General features: G+C 33.7%; 1 protein-coding gene across 1 annotated transcript in view; it reads left to right on the top strand.

Moving 5' to 3' along the window:
* The window catches only part of BMP5 (bone morphogenetic protein 5), a 117,453-nt gene that overhangs the window by 83,033 nt on the left and 15,645 nt on the right, over positions 1 to 18,775 (top strand). The window contains exon 4 of the mRNA XM_045843343.1: positions 17,667 to 17,861. Within this exon, the coding sequence (XP_045699299.1) occupies positions 17,667 to 17,861 (195 nt within the window). The remainder of the gene's footprint in view (positions 1 to 17,666; positions 17,862 to 18,775) is intronic.

The raw sequence follows: 18,775 nt of genomic DNA, 5'->3' as shown, positions 1-18,775 counted from the left end.
GTCTTCTCCTTGGGGATGTGCTTGAAATGTCCATCTAAACAACTGAAGAGATCTATGAAACACGATCAGCCTGTTTCCTTTTAATTCTGTCCCCCACCCATTTGAAAATTCTGAAATTTCTCTTTTGTCTTTTCACTCCTATTGTTTCTTTTTCCTTTGCTATCTGTACAGTTTAGCTTCTATCTGCTTTCAATTTATCTTCTTCTCTGCCAGAAGTATTTCATATTTTTAGTTTCCCTCCCCCTTTGATTTATTGCTCTTATATTTTAAGCATAAATTTACTTTAAATTACTGATATATTATGTTTTTAAGGCCCTAAAATAAACCAACATTTCACATGTTTCAAAGGTTCCCAAATTCCTCATTTAAGAGTTAGGTTTGATATATACAGCACTTGGCTGCTCTTCTTTGTCTCTTCAGTATAGTCTACTATGAAATATTAAATGGTTAAATGTGCTAGACAAGTTGGCTTTTTGCATTTAAGCAATACTTAAAACAGGCTTTAACCAGTGGTAGAGCATACATAGCCTTAACAAAGCAAGTGACCTTCCCAGTGCCTTACTTTTGTTAACGGCAACCTCATAGAGAATATACATATGATGTTTCTCTGTAAATATGGAAAACCAGATGCTCCGTTCATTACTACTGCTGATGTTCTCAACATAATATGGTGCTATTGCTTCAATCAGGTCAGACACACCATCTTTTATTTGAAATAATGGATTCTAAATATGTTTACTTCTTAGCAAAAGTAATGAAGTTATAAAAGAATGATAGAAAAATCTGCTTTCAAATTCATTTGTTGACTATTTTTCATTTATTTGTTTGTTCAACATAAAATTGTTGAGTGCCTGGACATGCAAGACAAAAGTTAAAGGTCAATATAACTTGGGAGACACAGACATATGTAGTTAATCTTGGAAAGAATAAAGTACCATAAATGCTAAAAAAATAGTGGTATAATCAAGACACTGTAAGAAAACAGAAAGGACCATGCTTCAGGTGCCATTTAAACTAGGTCAGCTGGGTAAGATTTCAAGAAATGGAGTGAAAGAGGAGGGGGTTGTGGCAGTACATGGAGTGATGGTGAAGCCAGGCAGAGCGAAATCGTTCCTGGGTGAGGAAACAATGTGAGTAAATAGATGGGATGGGAAAATGGTGTAGTATAGTCTGGAAAAAGTCAATAGTCCAGAGTTAGCTAGAACCACTTCCATGTGTAAAATATGATTGCAGATGCTATTAGGAAAGTGATTTGGAGGCAAATCATGGAAGGCACATTAAATTTAACTTATGTATAGTATATTCTTGTAGCTTGCTCACACTTCATAAAAGAACTAGGCTTGCTGCTTTAATCAATCACAGCAACACCATCGTGATTACATGTTGGAATGAATATCAGTTTCATGAGGTCATGGGATGTGTATTTCTTGTTCACAATTACACCCTCAGTGCTTAGTACAATGCAGATTGTAGGTATTAAAAACACGTCTTGAATGATCATTGAATGAGTTTGTGATTTAAAAGGTTCTTTCAAACCACCTGACACTGAACATGTTACTCTTAAAAAGACATTCCATACTGTAAATTTTTGGTGATTATTAACCAAACCAGTTTGGTGTAACACAGGAGAAGAATTTTGCACCACAAACCACAGTACAGTAGTTAAAATAGTTTCAATCATAAGGTGAGGAGAAATTCACTGATGAATATTATTAAATTTTACTTATCCTGCCTCTGCAAAGAAAAAAAATCACAGAGGCCTAAATATATTTTGGAAATCAGAAGACTGTTGAAATCAAAAGTAGCATTATGATTTCTCAGAGGACCTGTGGAAAATACGTTAGTTTGTGAAATGTTCTTTTTAGAAATCTGACAAATGAACTGCCATGGGTTTGGCTGGAGAGTTTAAGAATATTCTCCTGATATATTTTTTTCATGCAGAGTAGATTATCCTCTGAGTTTCATAGGTCTGTTTCTGCAAAATAAAGCAATCATAGGAGCAAGTAAACAAGCAAAAAATTGCTGCTTTTTAATGGACAAATATAGAGATTCCAGACAAGTGGTTGTATCCAATTGTGCAAAATCAGTTTCAAAGTTCTCAACTAGTCTCTCATGGTTATTAACAAGCCTCAATGATAAAATATATACTCTTTTTAAAAGCAAATAAGTAAGCTCAGGCCTGTCTTATAATTTATTGTTAGATTTTCAATTACCTAAATTATAAAAATATATTAATTATTTGACTTATTAGGACTTTATGAAAACTGTTATTGAAAATTGGTAAGTGTTAATATTATCCTATACACATACACACACACAAGATTTATTATAGAGTAGTTTGATCTAGGTCAAAGATGGGGTTTTCACGCTAAACACTGTAATTTTCTGTCGTGTGATGCTTTATATAGTTTAACCTTCCAAGTAAATTGATTCTTTTTTCAAACTTGGGTTTATAGAATAATTTAGAGATGGAAAAACAAAGATAGTATTTTTGGGATCATTAGAATGTCTTTTTAAAAAGCCTATGTTTTCAGACATTTTAGGTTTGGCAATACTCAGAATGAATTTTGCCAATGACTTTTTTCCTCCCTATTCAAACCCACTAATACATCAAGGAAAATTCAATCCGTATGTTTCTGATTCATTTGTATTCAAGTCATCAAAGTGTTGTTTTGTAAAGGTATTGTTTAATGTCCAAGAAACATTGTAAGGTTCTTTTTTTAAATAAGACTCTAAAATCCATTTTTCTTCAAACAAACTTGTGGCATAAGTAAATAACTCTATTCTGGAAATAAAATTCTAAGATGAAATCATTAGGAAAGCTAGATTTAAATATTGGCTCATACAAAATATTTCATAGTTTAGCCATAGTATCAATGAAATGAGTGTTACAGTAATTATCTTACAAGGACAGTGTAAGTCTGTATTAGATGATAGGGTCCAGAATACCCTATAATAAGACAGGAATGCAGGTCTTTATGTTCAGTTGTCTACATAGTAATTCATAGGGGCTTTTTCTTTACTCCAGGTGGCACTCCTTTAACTTGGGGTCAGTTATTTTTTGTAGAAGTTTTACATGCGTTTTAAGGAAGTTTTATATAAATTCACTAATGATAGTCCACCAAGATAGTCCACCACGTAAGATTATTGACATATGTTCTTAAATATTGATTTGGTAGCACAGTGTATAGATAGTTACTAATAACTTTGGTTGATGAAATAATTTTTGATAGGAAACTTTGAAATATATTCTGGTCTAGGGTATGAAGCCAATAGAAATGAATGTTCAGAGATATGTGTCAAGGTTAATTGCTTGCTTATGTTGGTTTTGTATTTGTAGACACCACTGAATATCAAATTATTTGTACTATAGTACTATGGTATTATTAGTAATATGGTACTTTTCTTGAGTCTCAACCATTTTATACTTAGAAAAAAAATAGTGTAGTTATTTTGGAGAGAAGTAATTACATCAAAAATATAACGGAAACAAGCTTCCTGTTACTCAATAGGGTTATATAGAAGGATAATTACCATCAGGAAAATTTTACAACTCAGAGATGCCTCAATGTAAATTACCAGTAATTGACTAGTAAACCTATTAACAAAACTTACATATCAACATGACTTCTTACAAAGATTGTAGAATTATAAGCAGTATTTTAATACTCATAGAATATATATGGTTAAAGAAACACTAACAGCCTTTGGTAAAGAGTAGTGGTCTGATAGTTCTAATATACATATGTTGTGTTAATATTTATAGAAAAATGCAAAAAAACCCCTATTTTATGAATATTTCCCATAAAAGAATCAGAAACTGAAGCTACCTTTGAAATGATTGGAAGTACATCAGAGAAGGTGCCAAGGAAAGGAACCATTGTAATGGCTGTCCTCTTCTTAGACTATAACATCTTTTGGTTATATTTTTCAGACTTTGTAAGCAGGTAAATTACATTTTTTTCTCTTGTTAATACACAAGAGTTTTCTCTATTCTGTTTCTTAAAATTTTTTATATTTAAATATATATCTTTTTATATTTATATATAAATATATATATCAGACCTTTCCTAAAGTCTCCAAGAATTTAATCTTCTTTTATTTCCTTATCATTATTACAAAAATTTAAAAGTCTTAACTTTAGTTTTAGTTATCAATACAATGAAATTAAAAGTGGGTATTTTAAAAAATTTTATTACCCAGGGTTTTTCCATGTCATCTACTCTGGGACATAGGACGCTTTTGTTGTTGTTGCTCATTCCTAGAAATTGACAACTGCTACATCTACGTTAATAGTAAGGAATAGGATTAGTAATTTTTCTACCACCTTGAGGTGTTTTTTATTCCTATTGTTTTTTACTACTTACAGAGTAATTTAACATACTGATAAAAAATTTCTTCAAAATTACAGTATTCTGTGATATCTCCTAAGTGTGCTATTGATAAATGAAAGTATTTGGTTAAGTAAGTTTGTTGTGTTATCCTTAGGATCTCTAGGACACTCTTTTTTACCTCAGTAAAAAATTTCCAAGTTAAGTTGTTGTCAGATAACTATTTATCTGTGTCAAGGGTCAAATGATTAATGTGGCTGGTTAATCTGAATATCAGCTGATATAGTGCTAATAAGTAGCAAAAGAAATTTGGAGATCAAAGGTGATATATTTTTTGTCCTACTGACTATAGTTTCTCATTAATATTTATCTAAGGTTGAGAAAGTTAACCTATATCCACTTACCAGAGGATCTTTTCAACATTTTGAGATTTGATAATATTCTTTTCCCTTATCTGAACTCCATCTTATGAGACAATTAAGTCATTTTTGTTCATTAAAGCATAGGGCTCCCTTTTGCTGAATTTATAGTGATGACTATTGGTTTCAAATAAATAAACGAGAGTCTACATCAGCGAAACTGCAAGGATCACATATTTTGCTAAATGTTCTGGAAGGAAAAAAGGAACATATACTCCCATGATTTTCCTAGGTAAACATTAGTATAAAAGAAGTAGTTCTTTATGTACCGTTTAACGTTAAGGATAATCAGAGTATACTGGCTTGACTTTTGGGTGAATGGAGAAAGAAGGGGAAGGGTCAAGTCAAGGAACATGTATAAGGGACCTGTGGACAAACACAATGCGGGGGATTGAATTTGGGAGGTAGGGAGAGGGTAAGGCAGGGGAAAGTAATGGGGGGGAAATGGACAACTATAATTGAACAACAATAAAAAATAAATAAAAGAATAAATTGTGAGAGTAGATAAGGAATATTCATCTTCAAACACTTAACTAAGTAAAATAAATAAGTAAAGCTGTATTTTTTCAAGCAATCTAGAAACTAAATCAGTGTACAAAACAGGAAGATTTAAGGCACAAGGAAAAACGTGGCTAAGAATTAGAAATTAACGGCTATGGAGCTGTTTGTATTGTAGAGTGAGCTACATGTGAATAGAAGCATTCACCATTTATTTGACCTTTTGCCTAGGGATTATTATATTGCATGAGATAATTTATCAGGTCATTGTAATTTAGAAGCATATACTTACATTTTAATCATTCTACATATATAAATATTATTTTCAGAGCCCTTGGTGAATAGAAATGTACTGTCATAAAGATGCCTGATAACTCAAACTCAACTCAAGATATTATATAAAATCAGAGATGCAGAAACTGGTAAAGGGAAGCAACACATTTCATGCACATTCTTTCAGGATAAGTGTGTGTGTGTCAAAAGAGAATATCGAGGCAGACACACATTCACAAGTTATCACATAAGGAGTCAGATACAAGTTCACTACTGAAAATCTATCACTAGTAAGTTTTCCAGAGAGCTCTTATTAAAGCATTTAGTGTATTTCCTTTTACTTTTTTCCCTTTTTAAAGTGCCAGAGAAATTTTTTCAGTATCATAACAAAGCAAAATCAATTTGTTTCCAGAGCATATTACAGTTGCATTTCAAAACATGAAAACATAAATTAATTTATGACAGTGTATCTGTTTCTAAAATTTTTGGTTTTGGTATGAATCAAGACATGAAGAGAGTTTTAAAATATAGCTAAACATACATTGGTCATTTAATATGAATGATTAAAAAATGAGAATTTCTTTATATTTTTATGTGAAAATGACTAGATGTCTACTGAAAATAAATATGACATAGATTTTCCTTGGTGTCTAAAATCAGTACTTGTTGATTTTCCCAACTCATGTAAGCTGTGACCTATGGGTTTTCTAGCTCATATAATGTCTTAAAGTACATCAAAGAACATAAATTTTCCTGTATGCTTTAGATTTTTTTCTATTTCCTGCTGCGTAAAGATGAGCAAAATCATCAATATGCCTTTCATGACGAGAGTAACTAAACATAAATATTGAACCACTGCTATATTTCTACTTTGTTCAACCCAAGATCTTATTAATTCTCTTATCAATCATATAACATTTTCATAAAATATATTTTATTTTGAAATTCTATCCAAACTTATTTTCTGTCTAATTGAAAATCTTTTGTTTATATACCCTGATTTTTATAGTGTTTTTATCAACATTAATTACTCTTCCGTGCTAATATCTCATTTTTTTTCTTTTTCCATGACTAAATCCAGGTTTTACTTCCTAGGTACATCTTTAGTTCATTTTAAATAAATATTCAAACCATGTATTTGCTGTGAGGGTCAGTCAGGATAATTTTAATAACTAAAAGAAACGAACATTTCCTGAGACCTTACTAAATGCTAGGCATTTGCTAAGCTCTTTAAATGGAATGTCTACTTTATTTTCATCATTATTCCATATTGTACATGAGTAAACTTAGCCTTAGTTTAAGAATCTTGTCCATGAGTCTGAAAATGATTTGTTTTCAGAGGTCTTAGATGCTATGACTCTCACAAATTATATGAAGTTTGTGTAAATTCTAAATAAAACTGTTTTTATAATTTCCAAATAAAACAATGCTATTACCAATTATTGTTATGGAACAAAATTAAATTTTATATTGGATATGTTTGGAACTACCCATGGGCTTTTATATTTTCTGTCTGGAATGTAAATGTGATCTGGCCCAAAAAATGTATAGCACTTTTATCATATTTTTTGTTTTCCCAATATAACTACAGACTTCAATAGTTCTCCTAGCTCCTTACACAATTAAAGTTAATTTGATAAATTCATAAATTGAAAAGAAGGAAAAGTGACTTTTCTCTTGCCAGGGATTGACTTCAACGTGTAATTAAATTTAGCCAAATTTGATTTCTTTATTTTTAATTTGATAACTAACTTCCCCCTTCCTTTGTGCCCTGTGTTGCTCACTCATGCATTTTGATAGATTCTCCTTTTCTTGTTTTCTCTCCTTCTCTGCTTTACTCTCCCTTAATCCAATCTCCCCGTCAAGGAATCCTGTATCCCTCTCTCCCCAACTCTTTTCAAGTGTCAGCTGTTCAAGTTTGTGATCTAAGCCAGAGTGCCCCAAACTCACCCTGAGTCTAGTCAAGAATGCAGTTTCCAAAAAATGTATTAGTTTATTATTTTGCAGAAGTCAGTATGAAATCAGTCCTTTCTCTCATCAGAACATCCCTTCTCCCAGCATCAAAGCTGACCGTGAATTGGTATTGTTACAACTTTAAAGAGGTCTTGGACTACCTGAATTTTGTTTTGGGGAGCAAAACATTGGGGGAAATTTTTTAAAAAGAAAAATCTCTGGCAATGAAACACATTTTTAATTTGTCAGCATGCTTAGCTCCCCCTACCCTGCCCCATATAAGCACAGTTTCATTGGATGAACCAGGAGTGCTTTTCTAAAAAGCTCATATTTTGAACGAAATTGTTTCAGTCTTCAAATTTACATATAGCTCAGTTCTGTTGACAATGAAGCACCATTATTCTGATTTATTGAATGTCTATATCTATTTTTGATATCTACTATTATATTTTCATGTTATAACTCTAAAATGGGCCTCTCATAGCCTAGTTTGGTGTTGTGTAATAATTTGTAATAAGAAAATAATTTTCCTTTATAAACAGAGGTTGATTATGGAATATATTCAGTAATAACTTGTAAAACTTGAAGTTGGTATTTTACCCTGTCCATTTTATACACAATATTTCAAAACTAGGTTTTAAAGGTCATTTCCTTTGTTTTAATTTATAGTATGTTTATATATGAATGAGAGCTACATGCTACAAACATAATTTGCTTATCCAAATTTTACCATCACAACACAAAGACATACATAAAAATAGAATTTTGAAATCAATGATTTAAAAGTAAGCAGAGACAAAGAGGAGTTAGTCTTGCTTCAATATCTGGTGCAAGATGTATTTTACCATCTTTTACATTTCCCCTAATGAAAATGGATATGGAAGTGTTTGGCTACATCTGTGTTTCTGTTTTTGATTTTCCCTAATTCAGAACAGCACCAATCTTGCCCAACAAATGCCAATGTCAGGAACATATTCCAGTTTTGTTGTTTGTTATATTCCTCATTCTAGACTCTCATAACCCTGGTTTAACTAATAATCTGAGGGGTAAATATTTTCATGCTTATATCAACTTAGGACCATGAAGATTATGAAATTCTCCTTATTTTTGCCTATGCCAGCATTAACTCTGTTTTTCCCATTGTTCTTTCTGCTGTAAGTTTAACTTATTGTTGGTACATATTTCTTAAAGACATACTGCAAAACTAACAGCAGCACTGGCTTTGCATCATGAACAGGGAGCATGATGGGAAGAAGAGAGAACCTTTGGTCAGTGTGAGGTATTAGGAGTCTCTGTGGTTCTGTGCTGTGGAGAGTTAAAGTTTGGCACACCTGGTATAAGCTCACAGGATGAAAAAAGAAAACCAAAACAAAAGCATCTAACAAGCAAGTTCAATAGTATATGTTGTAAGTGGTGATCAAAATTTAAAATTAGAGGAAAATTATTTTGATAGGAAAATTATGTATCCTAGCTCCTTAAAAGTAAATGCACATCAATTTCTTTGTATTGTGTCAGGTTTCAATTTGAGTGGAATAGAAACCAGGGAAACCACCTGCCCTTTCATAGCTGGCAAGGAGTATCTGATTTTGAACTTAACAAAACAAACAGCTGTAACGCTATTCTTGACAGGCACAGTTTGTGGGTCACTGACAGACCTATGAGATGGAGGGCTTTCCTCCAGTCTTAAGGTAAAAAGCAAAGACCTAAGATGAAAGAATCAGACCTGAACACTCCCTAACAAAGGGAAACACTGTGTATTTAAAGGAATAACAGTACTGTAGGGTTGACAGAGTTGAGTTAAACATCTGACCTTTCTTGAGCTTTTATTCATTTGAAACATAGTCATTGTTTTGTTATGAGTAAATTTGATAATGTATGTAAATCAATATACCTAACTTCAATAGATGACAGCTGCTGCTTCTTTCTTAACTTCAGAAGTATTGAATTAGCTTGCCTTCTCAATTCCCAGTTTCTCTGATCCTTTGAAAGGCATGCTTATTATTACTTTCGGGTACCAGCAATAATCAAATGATTTCTCTTTGAAGTAATTTGTCTGATAGATACATGAAAGTTCTAGTTATGTTATGAGATCAGATGATGCCAATGACCCAAGCTTATCCAAAGGTGAACACTCTAGAAATCTAACTATTGTTTTGCATGTGGACAGCTCAGAAGGATGCTCTTGTTCTGGGGGCCACCATGGAATCAAAGTGGTGTGAGATCTCACCTTGGGACTGGTCCTTATGTGGGGCAGGCCAGTTTACATTCTTGCCATAACCAAGGATGTGAGCAGTTGAAGAAAAGTTCTGTGTTTTATCACTCAGAAGAATTTTTTGTGTCCAGTCTTCGTATGTATAAGAAATAATTAAGTCCCAAATATCTTAACTCATTTTTTTTTAGCAAAAGTAGACACTTATCATGGCATAGACATTAGACATCTCAGTATCAGTTCTTTACTACAAATTTGGGAAAATACCTTTTACTCTTTTCACTCTTTCTCTTTATTAGGTATCAAAATAATATATTTCTCTTCCATTCTGGTAGTACTAGCCTATTGTAAAGATTCTAGAAGAATAATAGCTTATGGTCATGCGTCAAGTTGAAAGGGAAGGTCAAACATTTAGTGAACCATGCTTTTCTGTAGGATAAAAAATCTTTTGCACTATATATTATATAAGCTGGTAAAAAATAATGTTTTCTTTAGACATGAATAAATTTCCCAAGCAACTGCGTTAAATTCATTTTGAAGACCACTTTCTCCTATTATAGATAAAATGCAGAAAATAAAATTAACTTCACTGCTATGAAACGAATTAACATGAGTTTGAAGTCTAAAATCTTTTCTTTGTTGATATATTAACATATAAAATAGTTTTTAAAGGCCCCATTTGTTGATTTCTGCTGAAAACCTTCATCATTATATTCATTTAAATCTCCTATGATTTTAAAGGAAAGAAGTATGTGCACTTTTTATTTAAAAAAGTCACATAATGGGGGAAAAACTTAAAAAATTACTTTTCTCATGGTCTTCTGAAAAGAATGTTTCTACTTTCTTAAAATAAATGAGGGCTGTAAGACCAACTGCTGACCAGTCTTTTGGATCATGTGACAGATACTATCTGTAAAACTCATAGGGCCTCAGGGGAAAGGCGCTTTATATGTTTATATGGAGGGGCAAAAGGTTTACAGTTGTTCCTATAGAAAATAATACAATAATAAATAATATAAGAATAAACTCTGTGTTTTGCATACTCACAACTGTAAACCTACTTTTGTCCCATCCTGTATGAAGAGAAGAGCTATTAAAAAGTAAGTGTTTCCCTGGTCGGTGTGGCTCTGTTGATGGAGCTTTGTACCATAATCCAGAGGTCATAATTTTGATTCCTGTTCAAGGCACATGCCTGGGTTGCCGGTTTGGTCCTTGGTTGGGGCAGGTATGAGAAGCAACTGATCAATGTTTCTCTCTCACATTGATATTTTTCTCCTTCTTTCTCTCCCTTCTTCTCTCTAAAATCAGTGAACATCTCCTTGGGTAAAGATAAAAAATAAGTAAGAAAATAAGTAATGCTTATGTGAAGGTAAATTGAAATTCTTAGTTTGAGATTCATATTCCACTATCTGAAAATATGGCCCAAGTTACAGTATGCCTCCTCATTTCAAAATGAAGTTCCATGAAAAGAGACTAATTGTTTTCCCTTACCTCAGTCCCACCCTCAGTGCATAAAACATTTGAGTGTTCTGGACAGGTTCCACAACTAGGCTCACAACTCTGGCCCTGCTCTTTTATGGTTCTTAGCTTTTCTTTCCTTGGGCCCTTCCTCCTGGAGTTCCATGAGCTTTGGTTCTCAACTGTTTGTCTTACCCCCGCATCAATCACGCCATTAGTCAGCATGCTGAGATGTTTCTGACCAAATATCCACTTTTCTAATCCCCACCATGTTTTCAAACTGTAGGGTTTTATAGTCCCATCTGCAAAATTTTCAGAAGGAATTTCAACTTTTAAAACAGTATCTACTTCCTTTGAACTTATCTATCTCACACACCCCAATCATTGAAGACAATGGATTCCTTCTACTGTCATTTCACCTGGAATTATAACCACATTTATTATCTGCAGGTAACCCTCAACTCCCATTTTATGTCAGTGCCTCAGGATTCAGTTCCCAGTTGCCCTCTGTGACTTGCACAGCTCCACTGTGTCTTTTCTCCTTTAACATCAGCCACAGAATCTTATCTCTATTCTCATATATTATTACATTTGTTCCTTCTTTTGTTTTGATTCTTTTTAATACTGGCAATAGAATTGTAAATACAATTTAATATAAAATAAAGTGGCTATTTTTAATTTACTCTTTTAAATATCACTATAAAGAAGAGAATGAGAAGCTGTAGCACAGGCATTGCATGGAGAGTTTGGTTTGTTTGAATCCCAGAATTATAATAAAGAATCACTCAAAAATCTTACTACCTTCTATTCTGGCACTCCAATAAATTTAATTTAAAATATTTCTAAATACCACTTAACTATGAGTTTCCAGGATCACAGAAATAGCTTAAAAGCTAAGACTTTCTTTGTTTTTGCATTTATAAGGCAATGTAAACCATCTTAAAACAAGAAAGTTCTGAGCACAAATGTAAAATTCTGTTTGTGATATTTCAAATCCATGCACTTATAGCTGGTGATAAGTCTATGCTTTTACTATAAAACTAGAAACTATGCTAAGTTTTCATCAAATTATAACAGAGTTGAAATTCAGAGCTAGATTGCAATATACTTAATTTAAGGTTACACTGAGTTAAAGTATTTATGGAATTTAAATAAAGAAAATTGTATCTTCTCCACATTCCTTAATATCTGACTTAAAATGATTTAGTCTACATGCTTGGTAGAGAATTCTGCACATTTAAACCATCTGTTTCTAAAAGGGTTAAAATTCCAGTAGAATTTAGAGTTTAGAAACAATAATTTAAGAGTACCAGAATCAAATTTAATCACAGATTGAACATAAGTAAAGATCAGGAGACTATGTGAATAAGAAACAATGCATTGATTTATTTTCTACAAAATCATTCACAAAAGATGCTGCAAGAATCTCTTCTGAAATGAAGGAAATAGAATTTGTGCACAAGTTCTATCACAGGTGTTTTGGGTTAAGCAGTCAATTACTGTGGGTTTATAAGAGAAAAAACAAACTGGAATTTATGCTTAACATTGTAGAGTGATATGAACGTTTAGACTCTGATAAAGCCTCAGATGAATGTTTTCCAAACTGTATATTCTGGAAGGAAACTAAATGCTCCTATTTGGAACCACTTATTCTTATAACATCAACATGTCTCTAAAGAGCTGTTTTATGTCAGAGTCTCCTTTAATAACCCTGTTTTTAAAGAAATAAACATTTTGAAAGTCACATTTTCCAAAAAGAATGATCTGAAATACAAAACCAGTGAGGTTGGGATGGACCTTTGGTTGGCCAGCTTACCTTCTCTGTGACTTTAAATGTGAAATGGTATGTCCTTAGGCAGATGTGAATACAATTCCCTGACCCCAGTGCTTCAACAAAGTCATAAGGGTCAGAGTCCACAGATTCAAGCAGATCCACAGTCTTGAATCCCCAGCTTCAGTTATGACAGAATTTAGTGGGTATGGGCCCCAGCATCACATACTTCCCTCTTGATTGCTGTATGAGGACAATAATTGTTTCTTTTTAGAAGATATCATCCTAGCCCCATCTTTATTCACTCTGTAGTTAATAAAACTGAGAAATTATAAGACCAAATATTTGCTGTTCAAATTGTTTCTCTTCCCTTGGTACTTATATGATCATTCTGAGAGAAAGTAAGATGGCCAAGATATAAATAGTTCTAAAAGTTTTTTACATGCAAAGATTTAATGAGTACTCGTATAGATGCAAAAGACCAATACTGCTGCCAATACCAAACTTTGGAATTTCACTTTTACCCCTCTCATTTTATAATCCAAAAATTCTATGATATACAAACCTGGGATAGTTGGACACAGACAATGTTTCTTTGGGTCTAGCTGTCTTCAGTGAAATCACTGGATTTCTGATATATTCTTCAGAGAACCTTTCCCATCTCCTCCCTCCTCCTATTTGTGTGGGAGACCCTGAGTGTATTTAAGCTGGAACAACTCCCAGCAAACAAATTCTTCTCCTGCTCTTGTTATCACCCTACCCATTGAACAGATCACCTCCCTTTCATCTGCTTAGAGTATGGCATTAAGTCATGGATATAATGCAAGAAAAGTGTCTTCTTGATCAAACAGCCACTTCTTGCCTTCACTAGCACTGTCTGTCACTTTGGTACAGTTATTGGTACACCTTAAAAGTCCCAATGTTCTGCTCACCTTTGAACTGCTGCCACTCTCTGAAGCTCATGCTAATGTTGACTACAGTGTAGGAGATAAACTTAGACCCACATTCTGTCATCCTGTGCCCATGTGGAGATGCTGGCATGCCTCTCTTCTGACACAGGGAGAACCTGTGTTTCACCACTTGTGTCACATTATTAACCACACTCCAAAGTAGTGATGTCTTGCCTCCCCAGTATTTTACAGGAACTTTCAGTAAAAGCAGTTCTAATAGGTTTTCTTGAATTCTCTTGGTTTTTTTTAGGAGTTAGTCATGCAAACTTATTGAAGCTGCACAGGAAGGATCTCTGAGTTACAGACATAAAACCACTGCTTCCTTATACCCATTGGGACATTGTTCTGAATCAGTGAATTAAGGATTCACCTTTTCCTTAGGATGACTTTCTCATGAGGTTACTCCATCCTCATTCAAATAGTTGCCTAGTGAATTATGCCTACCAGTGTGCTGGCTATGCCTAGATATGTCTGAATCCTAAGGCGACTAAGCTTGGGATCAAGCTGATGTTCTTACTACCCTTTTAATTCAATACTCTTTTCCTATTTCACCCCATTTTTATTTTCACTGTATATTCAATGTTTAATCTTTGTATATTATCTATTATCATTCTATATATTTTAAACCAGATACCATAAATAAGGATCAGCTTGTAAAAGTAAATCCATGGTGATAACATACCTCCATATAGTTTTCCTAGATCAGAATGTTTAAGGTAGTCTCCTTTACTTATGTCTGCAATATCTGAAACATACTGTACATTTAATAATAAAATTCAACATGTTCAACTACATTTGATAAAAGATTCATTATTTTTAATACATGTGATAGAGTCTGTGTTCCCATTAGCACTTCTAACAAAGCAACTGTTCCGCCATTTAAAAGGTTGAGTCTATATAATCAATGTAGGTATATTGTATCTGAAGGGGCAGGTCAAATAGTTAAGCTATGGTGTAGCTCAAGACCAAGAGTAACTGAGCAAGCATTAACTTATGGAATCTTAATAGTCACCTCATTGCTGAAGTAAAAAGGAAACCGAGAGGAAACTTAATAATATCAAAAGTTATTTTAAAGGGAGTTCACATTGGTGCAAAGGGTACTTTGCTTCACACACAATATCCACCTTTGTAAAGCCAACGAAACCCCTATTTGTAACATACACACATCTTTACAGTTTTCAGAACATAAATCTTTAGAGCAGTATTACATCTCTACAGATAAAAATTAAAATATTGAAAGTCTGTAGAATAATAAAAGAAACCCTCTAGAAAACCAAAGGAAACTTGGAACTTTGTGTTAAGTGCTTATTTAACTATAAAAGGGTCTGTGTGTGTTGTAATGAATGGAAAACCGATTTTACTGCATTCCATTTGTGAACATCTTGCAGCAACCTATTTCACTATTAGAAAGATCATATATTAAAAATGATTTCTGCAGTCATCAATGTATACAAGTAAAAATTTAGTTTCTGTTAAATTAACACTTCATTAAAAAATCAAAATAAAAGCTCAACAAATACTTTTTATGTTGTACTCCAAGACAGGGAAAGAAATCAGAAATTTGAAGAACAGATTGCCAGTTATTCTATTCCATAACAGTTAAGTTTCTCAGTTCTTTTTTTTTCTTTTGCTGAGCTCTCTGTCACTGGAAACATCTTAAACCAATTTCAAGTGCTACACCTGAATAAACATGTTGTAAAAGTGTTTATGTATTGAAGTGGGTCAGTTCAAGGTATGGTATTTGGCTGGAACTTCTAATTTCTCTTTTTACAGCAAAAGGGCTGCCAGAAGGAGGAAGTCTGAGCTGAATTAATACATTTGTTACAGTGGAAGTAGAATGGAAACTGCTCTGACCACAAATCAAACTGCCTCTTTCATTTATGCCAGTGATAGAGTTTTTCTAAGAAATATAGACTCTGGCATAAAGCCACTGTAAGTTTGCATTTAAAAGAGAAACCTATATGCTTATTTGTTTAAGGTTTACTGCTTTGATTATTTGTAAGTTCTTTCTTCGGTAGGACTGTGTGTAGTGGCATTTGTGAGGTGGAATGCCATTTTAATACTGGTAGGAACCAAACAGGTTTTGCCAATATGTTGTAGAATACTTGCTGAGGATCCTGATGCTGCTGGATTGGTGAACACTTCTTTTTTTTTTAATCAATACCTCCACATTTAAAGGACCTCTGTGTCCGTCCCAACAGCTGCACAGCCTCATATGACACGGTCTCATTTTCTGATGGTAGAAGGTCTCTGCACAATACAAGTATACACAAAAGTGTTTATGCTGCCAAAATAAATTTTGTTAAGAGTGAGAGTTTACTTGCTAAAATGCCATTGATGCAATTTCAGGGACTTGTTTTCCTTTTCTGTCTTCTAAGGTAGGTCAGATCTTATAATGGACTGAGGTTGCTCCACAGTCTTTACTGAATAAATATTTTAAGAAAACATGCACATCCCCTATGGGATGAAACAGAGTCAATCATGCACATATTCCAAACCACATTATTTATCACTCCTCAAATATTGCTAATTTCTGTATGTCGAATAGAAAATTTGCATGAGTTTTGAGTAATTTTCAACTAAATTTACAAGTTAATATTAAGAGTTCATTTTCTTTGGGTGATTTTAATAGAACTAGATATCAGCTAATGGTTTTCTTCATATATATTATAGTATTAATATACATTATATATATATTATACAAAAATATTATGTATATTTTTGGTGATTACTTTAAACTAGAGAGGACAACAAGAGTGAGTTGTAAGAGGAGGAAATAATAATAATATGTAACTCCTATTTATAGAATCAAATAACTCACGTAAATCAATAAAATGCCTAGCACACGCACAAAAAGTGCTCCAAAACATTTCGCATTATTATAAATATCATTACTAGCCCAATGGGAGAGGTTCTTTATTAAGATCTACTTCTAGTCCCTAAGCCACCTTGCCTTCTAACTCAGTCCTGTACAGGCCCTTCTTCTCTGATTCCCAGCCACACCAGTTGGCTCAGAAAGGTCTGCGGTGCAGGCTGGTTGAGAGATGAAGGTCAGTCTCCAAGCCCACCTGGCATTTTTCTCCTTTCTGAAAGTCCCCAGCCTTGGTTTGCTTCTTCTGAAATCCTTTCAGTAAACATTCAGTTGTGTCAAAACTCTGAAGGGGAAATTCTGAAATGTTCATGTTTACTTCAAATCATTTCACATTAAGAAAACACTGGCACTTAAAACAAGGCTCCATCCCCAGCAGGGGCTTCTGAAATGACCTTTGAAGAGCTTGAAGTAGAGCACAGCTTTGTAAAATCTGCTGGGCACAGGCCAGGGGTGATGGGGGGAGGCCATCAGCACTAACTAATGCTTGAAAGCTTGAAAGAAGCTGGAGAAAGTAGAAACATCCAACCAGCCACTCAGCTTTTATCACTTAGAGGAAAATTATAGGGAGTTTAATGCAGAAGAGCCCATAGCTAATATTTTGAAATTGTTACTTAATGTGGACATTTCCAGGCTCGTGGTAGTCAAGCCTTCCCACGGATAGCATTGCCGACTTCCAGATCTGAGAATATCTGTTAGTGGAGGCAGCCCGAGGGTGTTCTGTGGTGGAAGAATGATGCAAAATGAAAATCCAAGCGTGGATAATTGTCTGTAATAGTAAACTCCAAATGTTTATAAGACTATTTGGCCTGCAAAGAAAACATTCTGATAATGTTTTTAAACTTTTTTTTCAAAGTACCCTCAGAATTCATTCATATCAGGTAAACATTATCTTTTTTTTTTTTATAAACCAAGTGCTTGTATTTCTGTTCTAGGACGCAGTATCAACGTTAAATCCGCTGGTCTTGTGGGGAGACATGGGCCTCAGTCAAAGCAACCATTCATGGTAGCTTTCTTTAAGGCAAGTGAGGTACTTCTTCGATCAGTGAGAGCAGCCAACAAACGAAAGAACCAAAACCGCAGTAAATCCAGCTCTCATCAGGACTCCTCCAGAATGTCCAGTGTTGGAGGTAAGTTAGAGCTGGAGCAGAAGTTGTGCATGGAGAGTTATGGGGTCACATGTTGCAAATCAAGTAGCCACAATAAATTCACCCTCTGGATATACCTTTATTTGGTTTATTAAATCATGCAGCAATGTTTCTAGCATCCCCAGAATGTTTCATCAGTGAATCACTCAGTAATTCATTTTAAAATAAGTATGGCTTGCCTTCATATGTTGAAAGATTCAGTTCAAATTAAAATCAAGCTGGCAGTAATAAAATTATGAAATGGCTACATCAACAAAGTCTAGCCAAAGCTGAATTGCACAACTTGCTGAGCTGACTTCCACAGAGCCTCTCAAGTATGGATAGGTAACCAGGTAAGTTCAACACAAAAATAACTCTTTTTTACTTAAAACAATGCCTGTGAATAGGCAGCCTAAATGTTTCTGACATTAGAAGCAGAAATTAAGATAATGTTTATATTTCCATGAATTATTTAGAATGCTATTATCTAGATAATCTGCTTTAAGTGTGTGTAGGTACACACACACGTATAAAGTCTAACAATGAAATATTACAAATGCACAACTGACCCCAATGAGTTTGCAATTTAATCCATTAATTGGTAGAAAGGAGATAAAAGTACAGTTGATCTAATCATGTCTAACTGCCAAAATATGAAATGATTTCATCATATTATTTAGGCCAATAAATGCCTTGTTTAGTCCAGGCTACAGATAGCTTTTCCTAAGCTGTTTTTAGATAAAAAATGATGGCTATTTTATTCCAAGAAATTATCTTTATCAATAAAAAAAGTCTATTTGAAGGGGAAAACTTACCCTGGAACATCTCAACTTAGTTAAACATGCTGGTTCATTTGTAAAATGTGTATTCTTCTATGTTAATGGTCCCCACATGTGAGGCACAACAGATGAGCTGGC

This window comes from Phyllostomus hastatus, unplaced genomic scaffold, assembly GCF_019186645.2.
Source record: "Phyllostomus hastatus isolate PE091 unplaced genomic scaffold, TTU_PhHast_1.1 phas_contig_40, whole genome shotgun sequence".
Lineage (NCBI taxonomy): Eukaryota > Metazoa > Chordata > Mammalia > Chiroptera > Phyllostomidae > Phyllostomus > Phyllostomus hastatus.
The sequence above is the reverse complement of the archived record's forward strand: the minus strand, read 5'-3'. Positions and strand labels throughout refer to the sequence as shown.